The sequence below is a fragment of the Euphorbia lathyris genome, chromosome 3 (genome assembly GCF_963576675.1).
Source record: "Euphorbia lathyris chromosome 3, ddEupLath1.1, whole genome shotgun sequence".
NCBI classification, from domain to species: domain Eukaryota; kingdom Viridiplantae; phylum Streptophyta; class Magnoliopsida; order Malpighiales; family Euphorbiaceae; genus Euphorbia; species Euphorbia lathyris.
Genome location: NC_088912.1, coordinates 68,564,133 through 68,584,554, shown reverse-complemented (window position 1 = coordinate 68,584,554; position 20,422 = coordinate 68,564,133). Strand labels below are relative to the sequence as shown.

The following is a 20,422-nucleotide window of genomic DNA, read 5'->3' as shown; positions in this document are numbered from 1 at the left end:
AGTCTGGAAGTCCAGACCTTTTGGGATGGATGTGTCTCACGGTGCCCACCAAGATTACTCATCCGTTTCAAGATTGGTACCAAATTAGTTAGGTTCACTTTGAAATGATTCGTTAGGAGAGTTCATTGTGGCAATCATGTTGTAAATTTTGATAATGTTATGATTTGAATGTTGTTATTGTAGCAATCTTGTTGTAAATTTTGATAATGTTATGATTTGAATGTTGTTATTGTGACAATCTTCTTGTAAATTTTGATAATGTTATGATTTTAATGTTAGAATCCGTTGTTGTTTGCCATTTTTTGTTATATACCACTTCGCGAATTAGCTTCAAGTCATATCCAGCATTCGCATATGCGAACTAAATTCATCAAGCAAAACAAACTTCAGCTTCGCAGGCTTCGCATATGCGAACTAAATTCATTAAGTAAATCCAAACATCAGCTTCGCAGGCTTCGCATATGGTCGAATATGCGAAGTCAGACGGGATAGAGCGAGCCGCGCGTAAATATTGAGGGTATTATGGGAAAGTCACACAAAATCAGTCTAGATATGTAGTAAGATTAGTAAATGGGTTAAATATGTAAATGGACCTCCTATTTGACCTAGTTTTGTAATTTTCCCTAAAAAAAATGGGCAGTAATAAATTATTTGCCCCTCCATCTATAGTGAATTTAACATTACCATAAAATTTAAATTTCCAATCCTGCCCTATTCAGGGAATATGAATTTAGAAATAGTAAATAATAATAATAAAAGTAAGCATAGTATCCATTAAGCCAGATAGCAAGTACCAATGCAATAATGATTGATAAATTGAATTCAAACATAACAAAAATGAGATAATATTCCATTTTATACTGAGCTTCTGCTTGTGCTTGACAAGACAAGATGATTAGCTTATGGAAAATGTGTTAGTGAAACTGTAGAAAATGGGAGACAAAAGTGAGTGGAAGCTAAAAGAGTATCTGTCAGTACTCTGTATTATCTATGCATTTCAGACACCATGGACCCTTACTTGTTCAAAGTATCAAGACTTGCTTCCATTGTGGATACAACTTGGATTGGATTCAACAACAACATATGTTGAAAGATAACAAATTTGAAGATACAAACAAGGATTTCATTGATGTTATGCTCTCAGTAGTTTTTATGCTATTACATCCTCCAGCTCCATTAGGAGCACCAAGAGAAGTAGCAGAAGCTTGTCATATTTTAGGATATTTTATTCGCACACGGCACAGTCTATTTCCGAATTTCTGGAACTTGCATAGAGACCCTAACATTTGGCCAAACCCTAATCAATTCCTACCTGAAAGATTTCTTACCGACAATCAATCGCACTTAGATGTTACAGGCTGGAATTTTGAATACTTGCCATTTAGTGCAGGGAGAAGATCTCGCTCTGGAACTAATTTGGCAATGCAGGTTCTGAATTTAAGTCTTGCTGCTACGCTGCTTCAGAGATTCCGAACAATAAGCCAGTGGATATGACTGAAGCTGATGTGATATCAAAAGCACAAGAGCATGGAACAAAGGAGCTTGGAGTTAAGGAGCCTAGTAGAAGCATGAGGGATCCATTGGAGCTGTCAATTGGACCTATGACGAAGAATCGTGCAAAGAAAGACCAACAAATGCTTAATGGACTCATCTTGAGCTTCTTTAAACAAGGAATGAATTCTAGCGAAGTCATTAAAGATGGTGTGTTTTGTGTTGTATCCAAGCCCAAGCCCATAATAGTGATATGTAAAAAGGTTGATCATATTTTAAGAGAAGCTTTGGACTTGCATGTGTTTGGCATGTGCAAAACCCATTGGGACTCATTAAAATTAATACTATAACCTTATAGGTTTGATTAGGCTTATTTCTAGCTAATTAAAAGGCCCAAATAATGTTAATTAGTGGGCTGAAATTGGGCTCTAAAGGACAAAAACGAATTTAATGTTTTTCCTTGTCTAATTAGGATTTCTTTTACCTTGGTGCACTAGGATTCAACTTCCTTTTTAGTTTAGGTTTAGGTTTATTTTGTAGCCTATATAAAGGCTTGTATTCTTCATTATTTTTATCAATCAGAAATCAATATTTTTATGAACAAAAGTTCTTCTTTTCCTTTGGTAATTATTTTCAATCCGGGATTGAATTCTTTATTGTGAGTTTGAGAGACCGGGTCATCATTCTTGCAATATTATCTTGATCGTGAACAAGTATTTTGGTAAGGTACTTGTGAATCGCCAAACACTCAGGTTCCAATTTAATTATTCGAAGGTGTAAGGTCAGATCTCCTTTCATTGTCTTTAATTCTTTGGGATTGGTTTGTTATCACCAATTTATGTTTGTTATTTGATTCTATTAATTCCTTAAGATAGATCGGGAAAACTTGTTGATTTGGTTATTATCTCTTTTTCATAACCAATATCACATCAATTGGTATTAGAGCTTTGGCTCTTAAGGAATTTGTTGTTTTTGTTTTGTTTGTCGAAATTAAAAAAAAAAAAAATTACCCCAATCTAGAGTCTTTAATTATTGATCGAGTTCCTCATATCTTTGCATCTAGTTATTTAGGTTCTTAGTTGTAGCGAACTGATTATTTTTGGATTCTATTCTTACTAGCCAAACCCATTTATGTGTGTGAATTTCTTCAATTTTTTTTTGCATGCTAAATCATTAGTGCAAGTTTAATTTGTTAATCAATTCCAATCTAGTTTAAAAAAAAAGGAAAAAAAAAAAAAGAAAAAAAAAAGTAAAAAAAAAGGAAAAAAAAAAGAGAAAAAAAAGGAAAAAAAAAAATCGGCTCATTGTTTGTACTAAAGTTACAAGTTTTCTAGAATTTGCATGCTAAACACACATTCTTAAAATTTCTTTCAAACATTTGTCTCTTCTTCGAAAATCGTCTTTTATTCTATTCTTAGTGTGCTAAACTTTGGTTATCGTTACAATATTAGTCTTCTTTACTTCTAGTTTCTGCTCTACTTTATTTTGTCATTCTTTTGCTTCATTGGCATTTATATTACCCGAGATAATCCTTGTGATCTATCAAGATAATATAAAAGAGTGATTGAACCGGTTGTGAGGTACTTCTTTTACTTTCTTTTTCTTCTTTTCTTGCTTTAGACTAGATTTCACTTTTCTTTCATTCTTTATATATTTTGTCATGTCTAACGAACCTAAAAAGGACAACGTTAACGATGTTGATTCTAAAGAATGGCAACAAGCTATTGTAGGTGAGATGAAGAGGTTAGGGGCTATTGTGGCTGATTTGGTTTCAAACCAAAAGAAATCAAGCCAAAAGAAAGGAGGACGCGGGAGATTGAATTTTGATGATGAACTATCCGAGTCTGAAGAGGAGGAGCAGTTTGGATACCGAAAAAGGGGTAACGATCGAAAAGATAGTAATCTTAATGCTATCAAACTTAAAATGCCTACTTTTCGAGGAGCTAGTGACCCAGAGGCGTATCTTGATTGGGTACGAAAGGTTGAAACAATCTTTGACATACATGAGTATTCCGAGGAGAAGAAGGTGAAACTTGTAGTATCCGAACTAACTGAATATGCGGCTGTTTGGTGGGACCAATTAAAGCGCACAAGAAAAAGAGATGGTGATGAACCCATAAGAACATGGGGTGAATTGAAGAAGGTCATGAAAAAGAGATTTGTGCCGGCTCACTATTATAAGGAGTTGTTGAAAGAACTCCAATCCATGTCTCAAGGTAACCAATCTGTTGAAGATTATCACAAACAATTGGAGATGGCACTAATCCGAGCTGATATACAAGAAGATGAGGAAGCTACCATGGTTAGATTTCTCATGGGAATGAAGAGGGAGATTCGCAACCCTCTTGAGCTACAAACTTATTTCCACATGGACGAGATGCTCCATAAAGCGATAAAAATTGAGAGACAACTTCAAGAGGTTGAGAAAGGGAGATCAAAGTTCAAAGGCACTACTTCCACTCCATGGAAGTCAGATCCAAGAGGTAATTTCAAAACTAAATCTGAATTTAGCTCTAAAAGTGACCAAACGCCTCAGGTTGATTCAAAAGCATTTGGGAAATTGCAAATTGGTGGAACTACTCCAAAATACAAAACTACTGAAAAACCCACAAGAACTCGTGAAATTGTGTGTTTTAAGTGCCAAGGGAGAGGGCACTATGCAAGAGAGTGTTCGAATCAAAAGGCGATGGTTATGAAGCATGGTGAGTTAATATCCGAAAGTGAGTCCGAACATGAATCAGATGATATGCCCACCTTAGAAGATTGTAGTGATATAGAAGAGGTGGATAGTAAAGGAGGACATGGAGTTAACTTAGTCACTCGTAGAACATTGAAGATGGGAGTGAGTGGTGACATTGAGCAACGAGAGCACATCTTTCATGCTCATTGCAACATACTTGGAAAAACATGCTTACTAATTATTGATGGAGGAAGTTGTTGCAACGTGGTAAGCAATGTGTTAGCAAGCCGATTAGGGATATCAACAATTCCACATCCCAATCCTTATCGGTTACAATGGTTGAATGATAGTAACGAACTCAAAGTTACTAAACAGGTGCTTCTGAACTTTTCTATTGGTTCTTTTTCTGATGAGGTATTATGTGATGTAGTACCTATGCAAGCATGTCATGTGTTATTGGGGAGGCCTTGGCAATTCGATCGATCAGCACTACATCATGGTCGAACAAATAAATTTACTATTGCTAAGGATGGGAAGAAGTATATTTTGCCACCTTTATCACCTGCTGAAGTGTTTCAAGATCAGCTCTACATGCAAAGAATGTTACAAGAACAATCTGTGAGAAGGGAAAAGGTTAAGGCGAGAGAAAATAAGAGTGATAAAATCAGTGAGGGTGTGAAGAGAGAAGAGGTGAGTGAAAAGGCATTAGTGAGGTCGAGAAATGAGGGTGAGAGGAGAGAAAAAGAGAGGAGCATTAACAAAAGCCAAAATCTATCTTTATATGCTAAATTGAGGGATGTAAAGCAAGCTGATTTTGAAAACAAAAATTTATTATTATTTTATTGTAAGAGTTTTTGTTTATCTTCTGTAAGTCAGTCTAACCTTCCTTCTAGTATTTCCCCTCTTTTGCAGGAATTCAAGGATTTATTCCCCGAAGAGATGCCTAATAAGTTACCCCCGATTCGAGGAATTGAGCATCAAATTGACTTTGTTCCCGGAGCACAAATTCCAAATCGACCAGCCTATAGAAGTAACCCTGAGGAGACAAAAGAACTACAAAGGCAAGTCGAGGAACTAATGGCAAAAGGGTTGATTCGTGAATCTATGAGTCCGTGTGCTGTACCAGTCATCCTAGTACCAAAGAAAGATGGAACTTGGCGGATGTGCATCGATTGTAGAGCCGTCAATAAAATCACGGTAAAGTATCGTCATCCTATCCCTAGGTTAGATGATATGTTGGATGAATTAAATGGGGCTGTTATTTTCACTAAAATAGATCTTAAGAGTGGGTACCATCAGATTCGCATGTCATTAGGAGATGAATGGAAAACGGCTTTTAAGACTAAGCATGGTTTATATGAGTGGTTAGTTATGCCTTTCGGTTTAACAAATGCACCTAGTACTTTCATGAGATTAATGAATCATGTTTTGAGAGAGTTTATAGGTAAATTTGTTGTTGTTTATTTTGATGACATTCTTATCTATTCTAAATCTGAGGCAGAACACATAGAACATGTTAAGGTTGTATTAGATGTTTTGAGAGAACAGAAATTATACGCTAACCTTTCTAAGTGCTCATTTTGCATGGAGAAAGTTGTGTTTTTGGGTTTTATTGTTTCAGCACAAGGAGTTTCTGTTGATATTGAAAAGGTGAAAGCCATTCAAGAGTGGCCAACGCCAAATTCAGTTACCGAGGTGAGGAGCTTTCATGGCTTGGCGAGTTTCTATAGGAGGTTTGTGAAGAACTTCAGTACCATTGCCGCACCACTAACCGAGGTAATAAAAAAGAATGTTGGCTTTAAGTGGGGCAAAGCACAAGAGGATGCTTTTGAGATGCTTAAGGCAAGACTAACTTCTGCCCCCGTTTTAGCACTTCCAAACTTTGATAAATCGTTTGAAATTGAGTGTGATGCGTCGGGAGTAGGGATTGGTGCTGTTTTAATGCAAGAGGGTCGACCTATAGCCTTCTTTAGTGAAAAACTTAGTGGTGCAACCTTAAACTATCCCACTTATGATAAAGAACTCTATGCATTAGTTAGGGCTTTGCAAATGTGGCAACATTATTTATGGCCTAAAGAGTTTGTGATCCACACCGATCATGAATCCTTGAAACATCTTAAGGGTCAACAAAAATTGAACCGAAGACATGCCAAGTGGGTGGAATTTATAGAGACGTTTCCTTATGTGATTAAGTATAAGCAAGGGAAGGAAAACGTAGTTGCTGATGCATTAAGTAGGAGAGTTAGCTTATTGAATGTGATGCATGCTAAGTGTTTAGGATTTGAGTATATCAAAGAATTATATGTTGATGATCTAGACTTTGCATCTATTTATAAAGCTTGTGAACTTACTGCTTTTGGAAAATTTTATAGACATGAGGGCTACTTATTTAGAGATAATCGATTATGCATGCCTAAATGTTCACATAGAGAATTTCTTGTGAGGGAAGCCCACGGTGGAGGCTTGATGGGGCATTTTGGGGTTGCTAAGACTTTGGACATGATTTCTGAACATTTCTTTTGGCCTCATATGAAACGTGATGTGGAAAGAATATGTGCTAGTTGTATTAATTGTAAGAAAGCTAAGTCTAGAGTTATGCCTCATGGTTTATACACTCCATTACCTGTGCCGAATGAACCTTGGACTGCTATATCCATGGATTTTGTGATGGCTTTACCTAGGTCTAAGAGAGGTAATGATTCCATATTTGTGGTTGTAGATCGCTTTTCTAAGATGGCACATTTCATACCATGCCATAAAACTGATGATGCTATTAATATTGCTAACTTGTTCTTTAGAGAGGTTGTTCGTCTGCATGGGATGCCAAAGAGTATAGTTAGTGATAGAGATCCTAAGTTTTTAAGCTATTTTTGGAAGACTTTGTGGAATAAATTGGGGACTAAACTGTTGTTTTCTACTTCTTGTCACCCTCAAACTGATGGTCAAACCGAAGTAGTAAATAGAACTTTAGGACAACTTCTTAGGGCAGTTATTCAAAAGAATCTTAAGTCATGGGAAGAATGCCTACCATTTATTGAGTTCGCTTATAATAGGGCTATACATTCATCTACTAACTTCTCACCATTTGAAATTGTTTATGGTTTTAATCCTTTGACACCATTAGACTTGATCCCTTTGCCTGTTGATGAAAGGAAAAGTTTAGATGGAAAGAAAAAGGCAGAAATGGTGCTTAAGTTACATGAACAAGTGAAACAACAACTGGAGAAGAAGAATGAGCATTATGCAAAGCAAGCTAACAAGGGTCGACAATGTGTTCTATTTGAACCCGGTGATTGGGTGTGGTTGCATATGCGCAAGGAAAGGTTCCCCGCTCAGAGAAAATCAAAGCTACATCCTAGAGGCGATGGTCCATTTCAAGTAGTCGCACGAATTGGGGATAATGCCTACAAGCTCGACTTGCCAGGTGAGTATAGTGTGCATGCAACTTTTAATGTGGCTGATTTATCTTTGTTTGATGTAGGAGATGAAGATTTGAGGACAAATCCTTTTCAAGAGAGAGGGAATGATGTGATATCAAAAGCACAAGAGCATGGAACAAAGGAGCTTGGAGTTAAGGAGCCTAGTAGAAGCATGAGGGATCCATTGGAGCTGTCAATTGGACCTATGACGAAGAATCGTGCAAAGAAAGACCAACAAATGCTTAATGGACTCATCTTGAGCTTCTTTAAACAAGGAATGAATTCTAGCGAAGTCATTAAAGATGGTGTGTTTTTGTGTTGTATCCAAGCTCAAGCCCATAATAGTGATATGTAAAAAGGTTGATCATATTTTAAGAGAAGCTTTGGACTTGCATGTGTTTGGCATGTGCAAAACCCATTGGGACTCATTAAAATTAATACTATAACCTTATAGGTTTGATTGGGCTTATTTCTAGCTAATTAAAAGGCCCAAATAATGTTAATTAGCGGGCTGAAATTGGGCTCTAAATGACAAAAACGAATTTAATGTTTTTCCTTGTCTAATTAGGATTTCTTTTACCTTGGTGCACTAGGATTCAACTTCCTTTTTAGTTTAGGTTTAGGTTTATTTTGTAGCCTATATAAAGGCTTGTATTCTTCATTATTTTTATCAATCAGAAATCAATATTTTTATGAACAAAAGTTCTTCTTTTCCTTTGGTAATTATTTTCAATCCGGGATTGAATTCTTTATTGTGAGTTTGAGAGACCGGGTCATCATTCTTGCAATATTATCTTGATCGTGAACAAGTATTTTGGTAAGGTACTTGTGAATCGCCAAACACTCAGGTTCCAATTTAATTATTCGAATGTGTAAGGTCAGATCTCCTTTCATTGTCTTTAATTCTTTGGGATTGGTTTGTTATCACCAATTTATGTTTGTTATTTGATTCTATTAATTCCTTAAGATAGATCGGGAAAACTTGTTGATTTGGTTATTATCTCTTTTTCATAACCAATATCACATCAGAAGCACAAGCTATTGTCCTGCAAAACGAATATCCTCTGGAAGTTGTTCTTACCCCCACGCCTTGATGTTCAACTTTATGACCAACACTGCAACTGAAGGTGGTGCCCAATCTGTATCTGTATCTGTAGCGTTAATTCTGTATGTGTTGAAAAGCATTCCCACTTGGTTTTGTCACTCTATCTATAGCTAAAATAACTCTGATATGCTTCATTTTGTTTACTGTTCTCTCGGCTTAACAGTATAAGTTGCCAATTCAGCCTTTTATTCATCAAACAAAATCTCTAAACAAGAGAAAATTTAGATTTTTACAGTGATTATTAGAATGTACCAGGTTTTTTAAGCATACAGATTTCAGATTTGGATTTAAATACAGATTACGATGATACGTTCAGCGCTTCCACCATCTTCCATCATTTCTATTGTGTTAGAAGTGCACACTTCACACAATGAACTTTGTCATATTTAGAAAGAAAAAAAATTGCATAAAAACTACAGGACCTTTCCGATGAATTCAATCTCTGCCTTCTCCCTCTCTTCAACGAACTGAAGCACAGATTGATTGTCGATTGTACAAGCCAGTTACCCCATTTGTGAACTGCTTGTTTCTTCTCCGCTTCGTAACCACAATAAATCCTTCACCATCACTATTTTTCTTTGTATTTACATCTTCTGTTTTCAACTGTTCCTGTTCATTGGACTCGGTAACAGGATTTGTCTTTCCTTCATTTCCGTATAGAATTTTTATAATAGCACTGTCATTTGCCACTGCATCTGAAGAACTTCCAGAGGTCTCAATCTTCTTCTTAGTGTTTGCAGGCTCGCTTCCGTTATCCACGTTGTGATGAACTGAGTTCACAATGAAGCTAAGAAGTATCTGCCTAGCAAGTTCTGCCTTCTCAGACTCAGACTTGGTTTTTCTTGAACTACGACCTTTGACTTCACTTCCAGAGTCCATTTTCAGATTCTCCTCTTCTGCCCTGCTGGTCTCTTTCAGAACACTTGAATCTCCATGTCCAAGATTTGTTTGCCAAGATTTTTTAGGAACAAACTCCGGTGCATGAGGATTCATGCTTCTGGAAGGCAATGTCATGGGAGCTTGGTATTTCAGCAAACCTTGCTTCATGCGGTGCGATCTAGTAGCTCTATAGTACAACGGGGATCTAGGTCCACAAGGAACTCTGGCAGCAGGTGGAGGAGCCACTGGCTCTGCTAGCATACCTTGACTAGCTCTTACATCATAAATGCTTGTCATAGCAACTGTATTTAGTGGGTAAACAACGGAGATTGGACCAGGTTTGAATGGTTCAGCTGCTGCTGAAAGCTTACTTCCATTTGTTTCACTGGATTTCTCCTGATTAGAGCTTGAACTCTCATCAAATTCAGAGCCAGAATTTTCTGAGTGAGTTCCACTATCCTGATTTCCATCTGTTTCACCTTCATCCTGCACATCATCACCTTCATCTGTTTGGATCTCAGGTTTTCTCTCATTTGATTCTACAACCATCTCCCCGCATATTTGAGTTTCAGCAATTTTTTCATTTGATTCTTCTACCATCTCCACACCTATTTGGGTTTCATGTTTTTCCTCATTCGATTCTTCCACCATTTCCCCACATATTCGGGTTTCCTGATTTTTCTCCCTTGATTCTCCCACCATCTCCAGCACTGGTTTCAAAACTGTACCTGGTGGTGCAGCAGCTACCTCTTTGTATGATACAGATTTAGAAGCCATAGCAGTGAGGCTCCCTGGAGAAGATAATGTTTTAGGCACACTAGCTTTCGCCTGCAGTTTATTTGAATCCTCAACAATATTTACACCTCGTGCTTTTGATTGCTTTAGCGGTATTGATTCCACTGCAACAGCCCTGTGAATTCCTTTCTGTGATGATGGAACAATCTCCCGCCTATGATTGCTTTCTCGGGAATTTGAGTATTCTGAACGATTTATGTTTAGCTTTGCAAGAGCTGGTCGCCGTCTATGACCAGATTTCCTACCACCAGCATATCCCAACCTGCCTTTTGGGTTGGCTTCTTGCCAGCCTTCATCGGATGCTGCTTCTTCAACTTCATTTGCAGCCATCACCCTGTATGTAGCCTTATCCTTTTCTTCCGATTCAGATTGTACCATGTTCACCTTTACTTCTTCAGCATTAACACCAGCCAAAGATAATTCATTTTCCAACCTATCATGGACTGCGACATCTATTATTTCGTCTTGATGAGCTTTGTCACTAAACTGCTGTATCTGTAAAATTTTAGAAAAAGATACTTTATTTTCTTCAAGTAGTAATATATTAGATTAAGATTTGGAGAGTAGAAAATACACTAGAATGGGAAGTGCTACAATGAAACTATTGAAGAATGAAAACTTAAAACCGGGGCTAGCCAAAAAGCAAAATCAAAGGTTTCCACTTTTAGAGAAAAGTCTAATTAGCATGACTTTTCGCCAGCACCAAGGAATGTCAAGCTGATGTTTCCCTTTTTATTTCAAGGGCTAAGGACAAAGCAGGGTTACCCAGATACATCTCTGTTGACATCAAACTGAATTGTGCAAGAATTCAATCAACCGCTAGTCAATGCCTACGATAAACTTTTTAATCCTATTACGACTAGTGGTTAACTTACAAGATCAATATGGATGCAATCAACAGATTCCATTATCAAATTCAAAATCACATTATTAAAGAAAAAGCTGTCGGGCTAATTTCTGTGATTGACAGTTCCAATAAGCAAGCGACATATATTACCTTCGCGCGCCGATGTTTCTTCTGTGTATCACTTCCTCTAGAATCTTGATCAGGACTAATGTAATCCAAGAGATCCGATACACTGCAACAAATTCACAAGGTTTGGTTCCCCAAGCTACAGTTGGATTTCTAAAAAAACAAGTAAAGTGGAGAATACCATCAATACCTAAGATGACCTTTGCTTGCAATGGATGCATCTGGCTTTGGAGTGCCATTACGCGTTGCTTCTTGCTGCTCTAGAGCTTTGGATTCAAAGTATTCAAGCCATGCAGCAGCATCCTGCATCATAAGTGTTACACCTCAATCAGTAAGCTTAGCTTTCTCCAACAATAGATAACAGAAGAACTCAAGCAGCCAATACTGCCTCGCAGCAAGACAGAAAAGCTATAATAACTATGAAATTTTAACAAGCCTTCGCAGACTTGAGGCTAGGATAACAACACAGGCCTGGATCAAAAGGTGATGCAATCAAATGAACTTTTCAGTTTTCTTAACACGTGGAAATCAATGCTGTATTCTGACTCACGAGTCAACAAAGATAATGACCATGTAATTTTTGGTTACCTGTGTACGAAGATCCTCTGGTCCAAGTTTTGCTTGAAGTATCTTAAGAGTAGTTTGCTCATGCTGAACACTGAGGGAATATGCTTCCATCAATGATAGAGCTATGGCTATGGCATGGTAGCTCGCTGCTGTCTGTTGAAGAAAAAGATAATAAGTATGCAAAATTCTCAGCCTATTTTCCTTCTCATTATAAGTTGATATTAGCATACAAATATATTTTCTCCAAAGATGCAGGAAGAGAGATAAACCTGTATGTGATCCACTCCTAATAATCTTTGGTTGCACTTCAGAGCTTCATGCAGAAATCTTAGAGCAACATGAACATTGCCCATGCCTTCTTCCATCATAGCCACATTGATATATGTTGCTGCTGTATTAGGATGAGATAGTCCACAAGTAAAATGGAGGAGGAACAATGCACGATTTACATATCTGCCAATGACAAATAGGATTAATCATAGTTACCAAATAAATTGCAAAATCAAACAGCAAATATTTAACTGGGACTGATTTAAAAATATAAAAATAAATGAACAGAAGTAAAAGCGAAGATTTAATTAAACATTGACTTTTACAAGACATTCAGTTCAAAATGAAAAGTAATCAATTACAACCTAAATTGAGAAGAGAGATTGAACAATAACTTTCTTTTGAATAACTGTTTTTCTGGCATCATTTAGTGATGGCTAGGCCATTAAGCAATAAAACAAGGAAACAAATATGCCCTGTTAGTAACCTTTTCTACTTACTTCAGTGCCAACTCAATGTGTTGAAGACGATAATAAAACACAGAAAGATCACCATAGCTTTTCATTGTATCAGGATGGTCAAGCCCAAGTTCCCTCTCATTAATGTCCAACGCCTTTTGTTGATATATAGTAGCCTAACAAGGAAAATAAATAAATAAATAAATAAATAAATACAGAAGTAAAACTAAATCCACAGGAAGTTATAGTGGATGCAGATGCCAGATGACCAAGAAGGTAGAATCCACCTGTAATTGCAATTAAAGCATCATGATAATTTCACATATTGAAAACATTTAGCATTTTTTCTGAATTACTTCATAACTTCAACAAAATATCTATCCATAGAGATCTAACGTAGCCCCAGAACCTTTTGCTATCTACTTTTGATTCTTCAATAGCCATTAAAACCTTGAAGTTCTTTTCTTTGAGATGCTAACAACTCTGAAATCAATGCTTTCCTTTGGCTTAACAGATTCCTTTTATTAATCTATTGCTCAAGGGAAATGATATTGACAAGAATCAAATTCCTGAAACAAAGCTGATCGTAGCAGATAGGTATTTGTTACCTGATTAAAATCTCCAGTGTGGTAAAGAACAACAGCTAGAAGACTGTAAGCACTTGCAGTGGTTCGGTGATAAGGACCACATACAGCTATCATCTTTGCTAGTGCCTTCAATACAAGCAGACCATAGTATGAGTCTAAATGTGTCTAATTAAAGAAAGTAAACAATGTAGTGTTTCTGCATCCATTCAATAAATTATCACCTTCGTTCCATAATTAACAGCATCTTCTAGTTTTCCTTTATCAAGAGCTATCTTTGATGACTCTAATAAAGTTCGTCCATCTGCTGATGAGCATCCTACATGCTGTGAAGAATAGCAAAAACATTTAAACAATCTTGTATTTGCTAATACCATATTGACAGAGATTTTCAGATTGCCAGAAGAAAACTCCAACCTTACACACTGGAACAATGCTGATAACATCAAAATTTCTGAAAGGGTATGGGCATTCCATATCATAATCTCTTGGAAACAATTCCAACCCAACCTAGTAAAAAGAATTAACAGTCATTAGTAAAAACAATATTTCAGATATATTTGCAGCCAATGTTAGAAAAAGATTACCTTATGACAAAGTCCCCGAAGAATTGTATACTTTCTTAAGTGCAGAAACTCATCATTTAATTCCCAACCAAATCTTCTGAGAATAAATGCTTGTAACCAACGCAATTTGAGATCATAATCATCCTTCATATTTTGGTCGCTATCCCCCATGCCGTAGGATCCAAGTAAAAAATTTAAAGATGAAGCTATGGCTGCAGATAGATCTGCTACATTGTCCACGGATGCAATAACTGCTTTAACTATGTGCTTGAAAGCTCTTGTAACCATTTCATGAATGCAAAGTGATCTTATATGGGGAAGCTTATCTGCCAATTCAACCTGTTTACAGCAAGATAAGATCAATATAATTTGCTTATTACAACTACAACATAAAACATCTAAAAATGTTCAATGACATAGACATAAATCTTCTCCAAAAGCATCTTATGGTTACAATGAGATGCATTTAAGGACTGCAACGTACTTCCCAAATAAATATCTGATATGTGCACAAAATGAGAGAATGATGCACAGAATTGGAGAGGGAGAACACTTACCACCCTGCCCAAAGAGCGCATCTGTAGTCCCCTTAGATGCATGAAGTCAGTCAGTGTGCGTCCATCAACAGGGGAAAGTTCTAGTGAGCCAAAATCTGTCACCTAATGAAGAATGAGATCTAGATCATAAGCTATAACAAAACCATTTATAAATACAAATCACTGTATAAACAAAATAATACCAGCTTTGGCAAAGCAATTTCGTCGTAGTATCTGTATGCCATTTGCATAAGCTCTTCCACTGACTGAATGTTGATGGAAAACAGTTTATCCAAAAAGATCAGGAAATGTAGGTCCGGCTAGAAATACTAGAATAACAGAAATAAGAAAGAATGTATGACGAAAAGAATATTCTCAAAAACCTTTAGATGAAGGCCAGTTCCAGTTTCTTTCAAACGCGAGAAGGCTTCTTGAGAAATGAATTCCTTCAGTTCATTCTCATTGTTAGACTCCACAATGCTATGTTGTCCTTCATCAGTTTTCATGCTTAGTCTGCATGGGTCAATGCTACTTTCTTCGTTCTCAAGGGTGTCAATAACACCAGGTTTTTTGTCCCTCTTCTTCAAAAACTTGAATTCCTTTCCAAGACCTTTCACAGCCTGTTCAGTCGCAGTAAGCTTCTCAGAGGTTTTAGAATCTGCATCAGTTGGAGTTTCCTGCTTTTGCAGATGTTGCAACCAACAAGAACCCAGCTCCCATCTAATAGACCTTTCAGGAGAAATTGCTGTCTTCTCCAACTTGGTTAAACTCTCTTTGATTACTTGTCGCACAAGACATCTAGATGCTTCCAAATCATCAAAGGTACCATGAGGTGACTGACCTTCAGGTGATTGAGCAACAGACAATTTATGAAGGAAGACCCTTAAGCTGCAAAAGACATTGCACCCTCTAAGTTCACAGTGAAATATTTAAGTCAACAGGAGAACATTGACTGGATAAACATATCTTGTACTCCAAAGAAACGTTTTTGGAAGATTGTGAAGCATCCTATCTTTTACTGGAACAACCATAAGCTTAACATCATGACTTTATTTTAATCAACTGTTTCATGTTCTAGCTCCATATTAGCTCTCACTTCAACTGGTAATGTTGGTCAAATTAGGAAGGGGGGGAAAAACACAAACACACACCTTAAAGCCCATATTACAAAATACCAGATTCTGATAAAAAAAGGATCCAAGACACTGGAATATATATATATATATATATATATATATATATATATATGAGCTCCTTATTTGATAAGGATCCAAGACACGGGAAATTAAAAATCCCATACCCGCAAATTATATGACAACAGCCACTGCAACATTGCCTGGGGAATACATGAATACATACAACTCATGGGTATAGGGCGGTCGAGAGGGGGCTTTAGCACCCACTAGATGCTGAAAACTCCATTGAACCTACGTATGGAGCTAAAAAAAAAAAATTAAGGTAAAGTAAAGGCACCTAAAAACTTTCAATTAAGCACCCGTAGACATTGGAGCACCCCCAGTCAGTGAGTCCTAGATCCATCACTGCATGGATCTGACATGGATAGCAAATAAATTTCCAGCATCTTATTATTTATCCATATATTCTTGTTGTAGTTGGTACCCAATCCATTGCATCCTTATACTAGCTGAACCAAGGGCATCCTTATTACTTCCGGTCTACATAGTTTCCTATACATTTCCTATTTATGAAACTAATGGTCAGTTTATCATTCCGATTGAGAGAAAATTAGCTTATAGTTCAGACCTGTTAATATTAAGAGCATTAGACCCTCCATCCGGTTGATCGTTTATTTCAATATCTTCAGCCTTTCTCTTCTTCACTTCACCAACAACTCTTACTGTTGCAGTGTACCCACAATGCCTCACAATGACAATGCCAAGTGTAGATGTATCCTGTGAAAAATTTCAACATGATTCAGCAGTTTCGTCTATAAAAGTTTATAAATGATAAATCTAATTAGAAATATGAACTTAGAGTTCTACTATTATGAAAGAGGTAGAAATTTCACCCAGTTGAGACGACCTACCATGTGCATCAAAGACTGATACACATGTGAACAAGAACTGGGTGCTTATCAGGCTAATGGAAAAAACAAAAATATGCTTACATGAACAACTACACTCTCATCTGCAGTTATCCCTTTAAGTATATTCCTTCGAGCAGCTTCCTTAGTAGAGGCACCAGATAACTGATTGCCATCAACTTTTTCCCTTAACTTTAAGCTTGCATCTGCAGCATCACGTTTTACAACAATGGACAAATCACCTACACGATCTTCAAAGACGACTGAGCTACAACTTGGAACATCTCTTGCAAATAATTTGGAATCAGTGAGGTGGCGTATTGCTCCAACAGCTTTAAAAATTGCAACATCAACAAACTGGCTGTGAAGCAAAAAGGCCTTTCTGTCTCGTGTCAACCTCTCTTCCTCAGTCTTGCATGGTAGGCTAGCCAATATTGCAAAATCAGTGGCCCATAATCGAAGATCATACTCACCATTTCTTCCTTGCCCTCCACCATTCCCACCCCAACTCTCATCTTCTGCAGGTAGAGCTGGAGATTCAGCAACAGTTGGAGGAACAAGCCATGTATTTGCACGAAATCCATAGGGAAGATTACCAAACTGGAAGAAAATTAAGTGAGCCCTCAAAAAAAAAAAAAAAAAATCATTGAATATAATCACATCTGTCTATCAACATCATGCATTTAAAAGTCTTACCTTATTATGTTCTACAAAAGCTTTCATAAGGGAATCATATGCCTGCAGTATCAAAATACCAAATCATAAGTAGTAGAAAAGATAAAACTAAATCCTTCCAAGTAGATATTTAAATGAGCAATTTAAAGTACCCACATTGGCAAAAGCTCGGCTGAGATTTTGCAAAAGATCCACCAAGGAATGGCTCTGCGAAAAATGCTTTCCCACAGTATAGAACCCTTTCGCTGAAGCAACCACTTGAATAAGTTTCCCATTTGAGATTTTAATCTGCATGTATTTAGTCAAGCTGCAGGTCAGCAAACTCAGTTGGCTAAAGGAAGATAAATCTAAAACGGCTTTAAATAATTATTTTAGTAAAAAAAAAAAAAAAAAAAGCCTATACTGCTTATAGTGTCTTCTATTAACAATGTAATGTGAAGGTGAACTACAAGAGACGGAAAGCGAGGACTAAAATCAAGATGTTTCCATTAGATAAATCAAAATTACATACATAATCATTAAAAAAAAAAAAAAGTTAAATCGAAGTAATGTACCTGAATTTCAAAATAATCGCCTTCGCGCCTCTGCTCGCTACCTTTACTATTACACCTTCTCAAATCTGGAAAAGGAAAATCATAAATTACCGAGCTGTGTTTGATTGGAAAATAAAAGAATACAATAAAATACAAATTCTAAAAAGAATTCTTAACATTCAGCAGTCTCTTTCCTATCATCGATATGTCATTCATTTTCTTTCTTGTTCCTCCGTTTTGCATACTCCAAATTGTAAACTAAAGAAAAGAAAAGGGAAAAGGGGGAAAAGGAAGCCCACGATTACCTAGGATGGGAGGAGAGATGTGAGAGAAGGAGAAGAATTCATAAAAATCGGAGAGCTTCGGAGCAGGGTGTATCGACGCCATGTCCATATTCTCTGATAGGGCCGGTGAAAGTGCAGCACCTGTCGGTGTAGTGGTTGGTGATGGCGACAATGCAGTATGAGATCCAATGCCATCGGACTGCGGAGGTATCCTATGTTGCGGCCTGGCATTGTTGCTAGCTTTCTTAGATTTGGATTCCGTCGGCGACGATGGTCGCTTGCCCTTTGCAAACCTGGTGGCACAAGCCACGATGTCCAAAAGCCGCCGGACGTGAGATACGGCTTGCGCTTCCTCAGTATAGTCCTCTGTACAACGTCAGTGGCATAAATGTAAATCAATCTCAATTATTGTTTATTTTCAAAGAAAATTGTAAATATGCACATATTCTTTCTTTTCATCACTAAAAAAAGTCCGTTATATTAGACTTACAAATTTCATTAAAAAAAATAATTATTTTGTCTAATAAATGTTTTCTTTTTGGTCAAAAAAATATAACGTTTCTAATAATAGGAATATTTTTTTAGGAATATTTTTAAAGCGCTAATAAACGAATTAAACCCATTAAAATATGATATAGTAGCATTTTATCAATTTTAATTAAAAACTACAATCATTAGAATAACCAGCGGAAAACATTTTTTCCCATTATAAAATGCAATTAAAAAATACAATCATTAGAATAATAGTAAAGAAAGAAATTTTATAAATGAAAAACGTTCATAGATTTTGGCGGAATTTTGTCCCCACTCTTGGCGTGGGGCCTGCGTCACGTCACGTGCAATGCATAAATCCCTAGAATCGGAGGCGGCGGTCAAGCACCGGCTGCTTGACTCCGCACATGATACTATGCCGTTTTGCATATTACCCAAGCGGACTTGCCAATGAAAATTTAAACTATTATATTATATATTAGGACATTTACAGCCAAAGCCAATTACAGAAAGAATCTAATATATTTTGGAACGGAGATCCTTTTACGGCCATATTCTAAATAAATTGATTTTATTTCCAAGAATTATGTTAAAAGGAAAATTTCCTTTCCTAGAGGAGTCATTTTAAATTACAACGATAAAAGCGAGAGTAATTAAAAAATGATGGCCTAACTGTAATAGAGTGGCATATTAAACAGAAAGTATTAATTAATGAATTAAATAAATAAAAATGAGATTCACATGGGTTAGTTTGTTGAGCCTGAATTTCTGGTAGTGTCTTCACCTACCTTCAACCATTGTTAGCAAACAAGGCTTTAAGTTCACAATTTCTACTTTGTCATTCAACCTCTGCCCCTTAACCTGAAATATAGTTAACAACAAATCAATTGAATCAAATATGTCAAAAATTAATCAATAAAAACTTAACAAAAAATGCATATCGACATACTTCATGAGATAAAGAATAGTTGGTGAGATGACATGTTTCCACATTCACAGCCAATAGCTTCTTCACATCAAGAATCCTATCAGTGGATATACCCTTCAAAATCAAAAAACTCAAAAACAGTCAGCCAACTAAGTTTGATTATGAAAATGAATCTGAAATCTGGTATACCTTGAGAAGAAGTTGAGTGTCATATGGAGTGACGACTGTGACGTCAACAAGACTGGGCACAACAACTGCATCAAAATCAAAATCAAAATCAAAATTGAATTAGAATTGGAAATATCTATCTATCTATCTATCTATGAGGAAATAGGAAATACCTTTGTCCTCTTTCTTTTTCTTCTCAGACTTGGCTTTATTAGACTTGGTTCTCCCAGACCTTGGGGCCATTTTTGTGCACTGAGAGAAATGAAAAAGAAGAGAAATAGGAAATATAAGAAGGTAGGTCGAGTCGAGATTATATGGATGAGGAGGAGGAGGAGGAGAAAAAAAGAGTGAAATGGTTGTGAGAAGAGAAGAGGAAGAGGAGATAGGATAAGAAAAGGGGGTTTTGGTTGGGTTTTGAAGATATGTAAGCAATCCTAGCCTCTAACCTTGATTGCCCCCACCCTCACCCTCACCCTTTCCCCCTCTCTAAACAACAAGAGAAGCCCATGCACCATTTTAGGACGATTACAAAACTAGTGGGCCCAACCTCTGTGACCGTTGATTGACTGACACCTGTATCTTTCTGTTGCGCCTCATGTTTTTGTTTTTTCATTTGTTTCTCTTCTTTGGTAACGCCTACCAAGTTTCTTTAGGCTCATTAATATCACAGTTCACAATTATCCGGGTCCGTGTCCGTGTTTGTATCGTGTCAAAACGAGTCAATTTTAATTCAATCCAAAACCTTTCTTGTCGTAATCATATTAATCTAATCGGTTTAGTATTAATTTCGTCTCGTGTTTTCGAGTCATATATAATTTCACTATGTACGTAGATTAATATGACTTTTAAAAATATAAGAGAATACGGTACTATTTTTAAATATTTTATACCATAGTTTTTATCAAAATGTTATATGAATCATAAGAAAGTCTGGTAATATCATATTGGGGTCATATAATATGTTTATAACAATAT

At 36.6% G+C, this 20,422-nt stretch overlaps 2 protein-coding genes across 2 annotated transcripts; one reads left to right on the top strand and one right to left on the bottom strand.

Moving 5' to 3' along the window:
* The first annotated feature begins 3,151 nt into the window (after positions 1 to 3,151).
* Positions 3,152 to 8,262, top strand: LOC136222706 (uncharacterized). The gene is made up of 7 exons (XM_066010437.1): positions 3,152 to 3,259; positions 3,500 to 4,657; positions 5,084 to 5,345; positions 5,793 to 6,409; positions 6,542 to 7,314; positions 7,468 to 7,595; positions 7,653 to 8,262. The coding sequence occupies exons 1-7, from the start codon at positions 3,152 to 3,154 to the stop codon at positions 7,943 to 7,945; spliced, it is 3,339 nt and encodes a 1,112-aa protein (XP_065866509.1). The 3' UTR covers positions 7,946 to 8,262.
* Positions 8,263 to 8,851: 589 nt separating this feature from the next.
* Positions 8,852 to 19,904, bottom strand: LOC136222018 (protein REDUCED CHLOROPLAST COVERAGE 3). The gene is made up of 23 exons (XM_066009496.1): positions 19,621 to 19,904; positions 19,469 to 19,533; positions 19,301 to 19,393; positions 19,140 to 19,212; positions 17,881 to 18,225; positions 17,597 to 17,661; positions 17,199 to 17,330; positions 17,064 to 17,105; positions 16,452 to 16,967; positions 16,088 to 16,236; positions 14,707 to 15,211; positions 14,527 to 14,589; positions 14,345 to 14,446; positions 13,809 to 14,126; positions 13,639 to 13,731; positions 13,446 to 13,547; positions 13,246 to 13,350; positions 12,680 to 12,813; positions 12,179 to 12,362; positions 11,931 to 12,062; positions 11,533 to 11,645; positions 11,367 to 11,448; positions 8,852 to 10,864 (listed from the first exon to the last, which is right to left on the bottom strand). The coding sequence occupies exons 1-23, from the start codon at positions 19,688 to 19,690 to the stop codon at positions 9,155 to 9,157; spliced, it is 5,193 nt and encodes a 1,730-aa protein (XP_065865568.1). The 5' UTR covers positions 19,691 to 19,904; the 3' UTR covers positions 8,852 to 9,154.
* Positions 19,905 to 20,422: the final 518 nt, after the last annotated feature.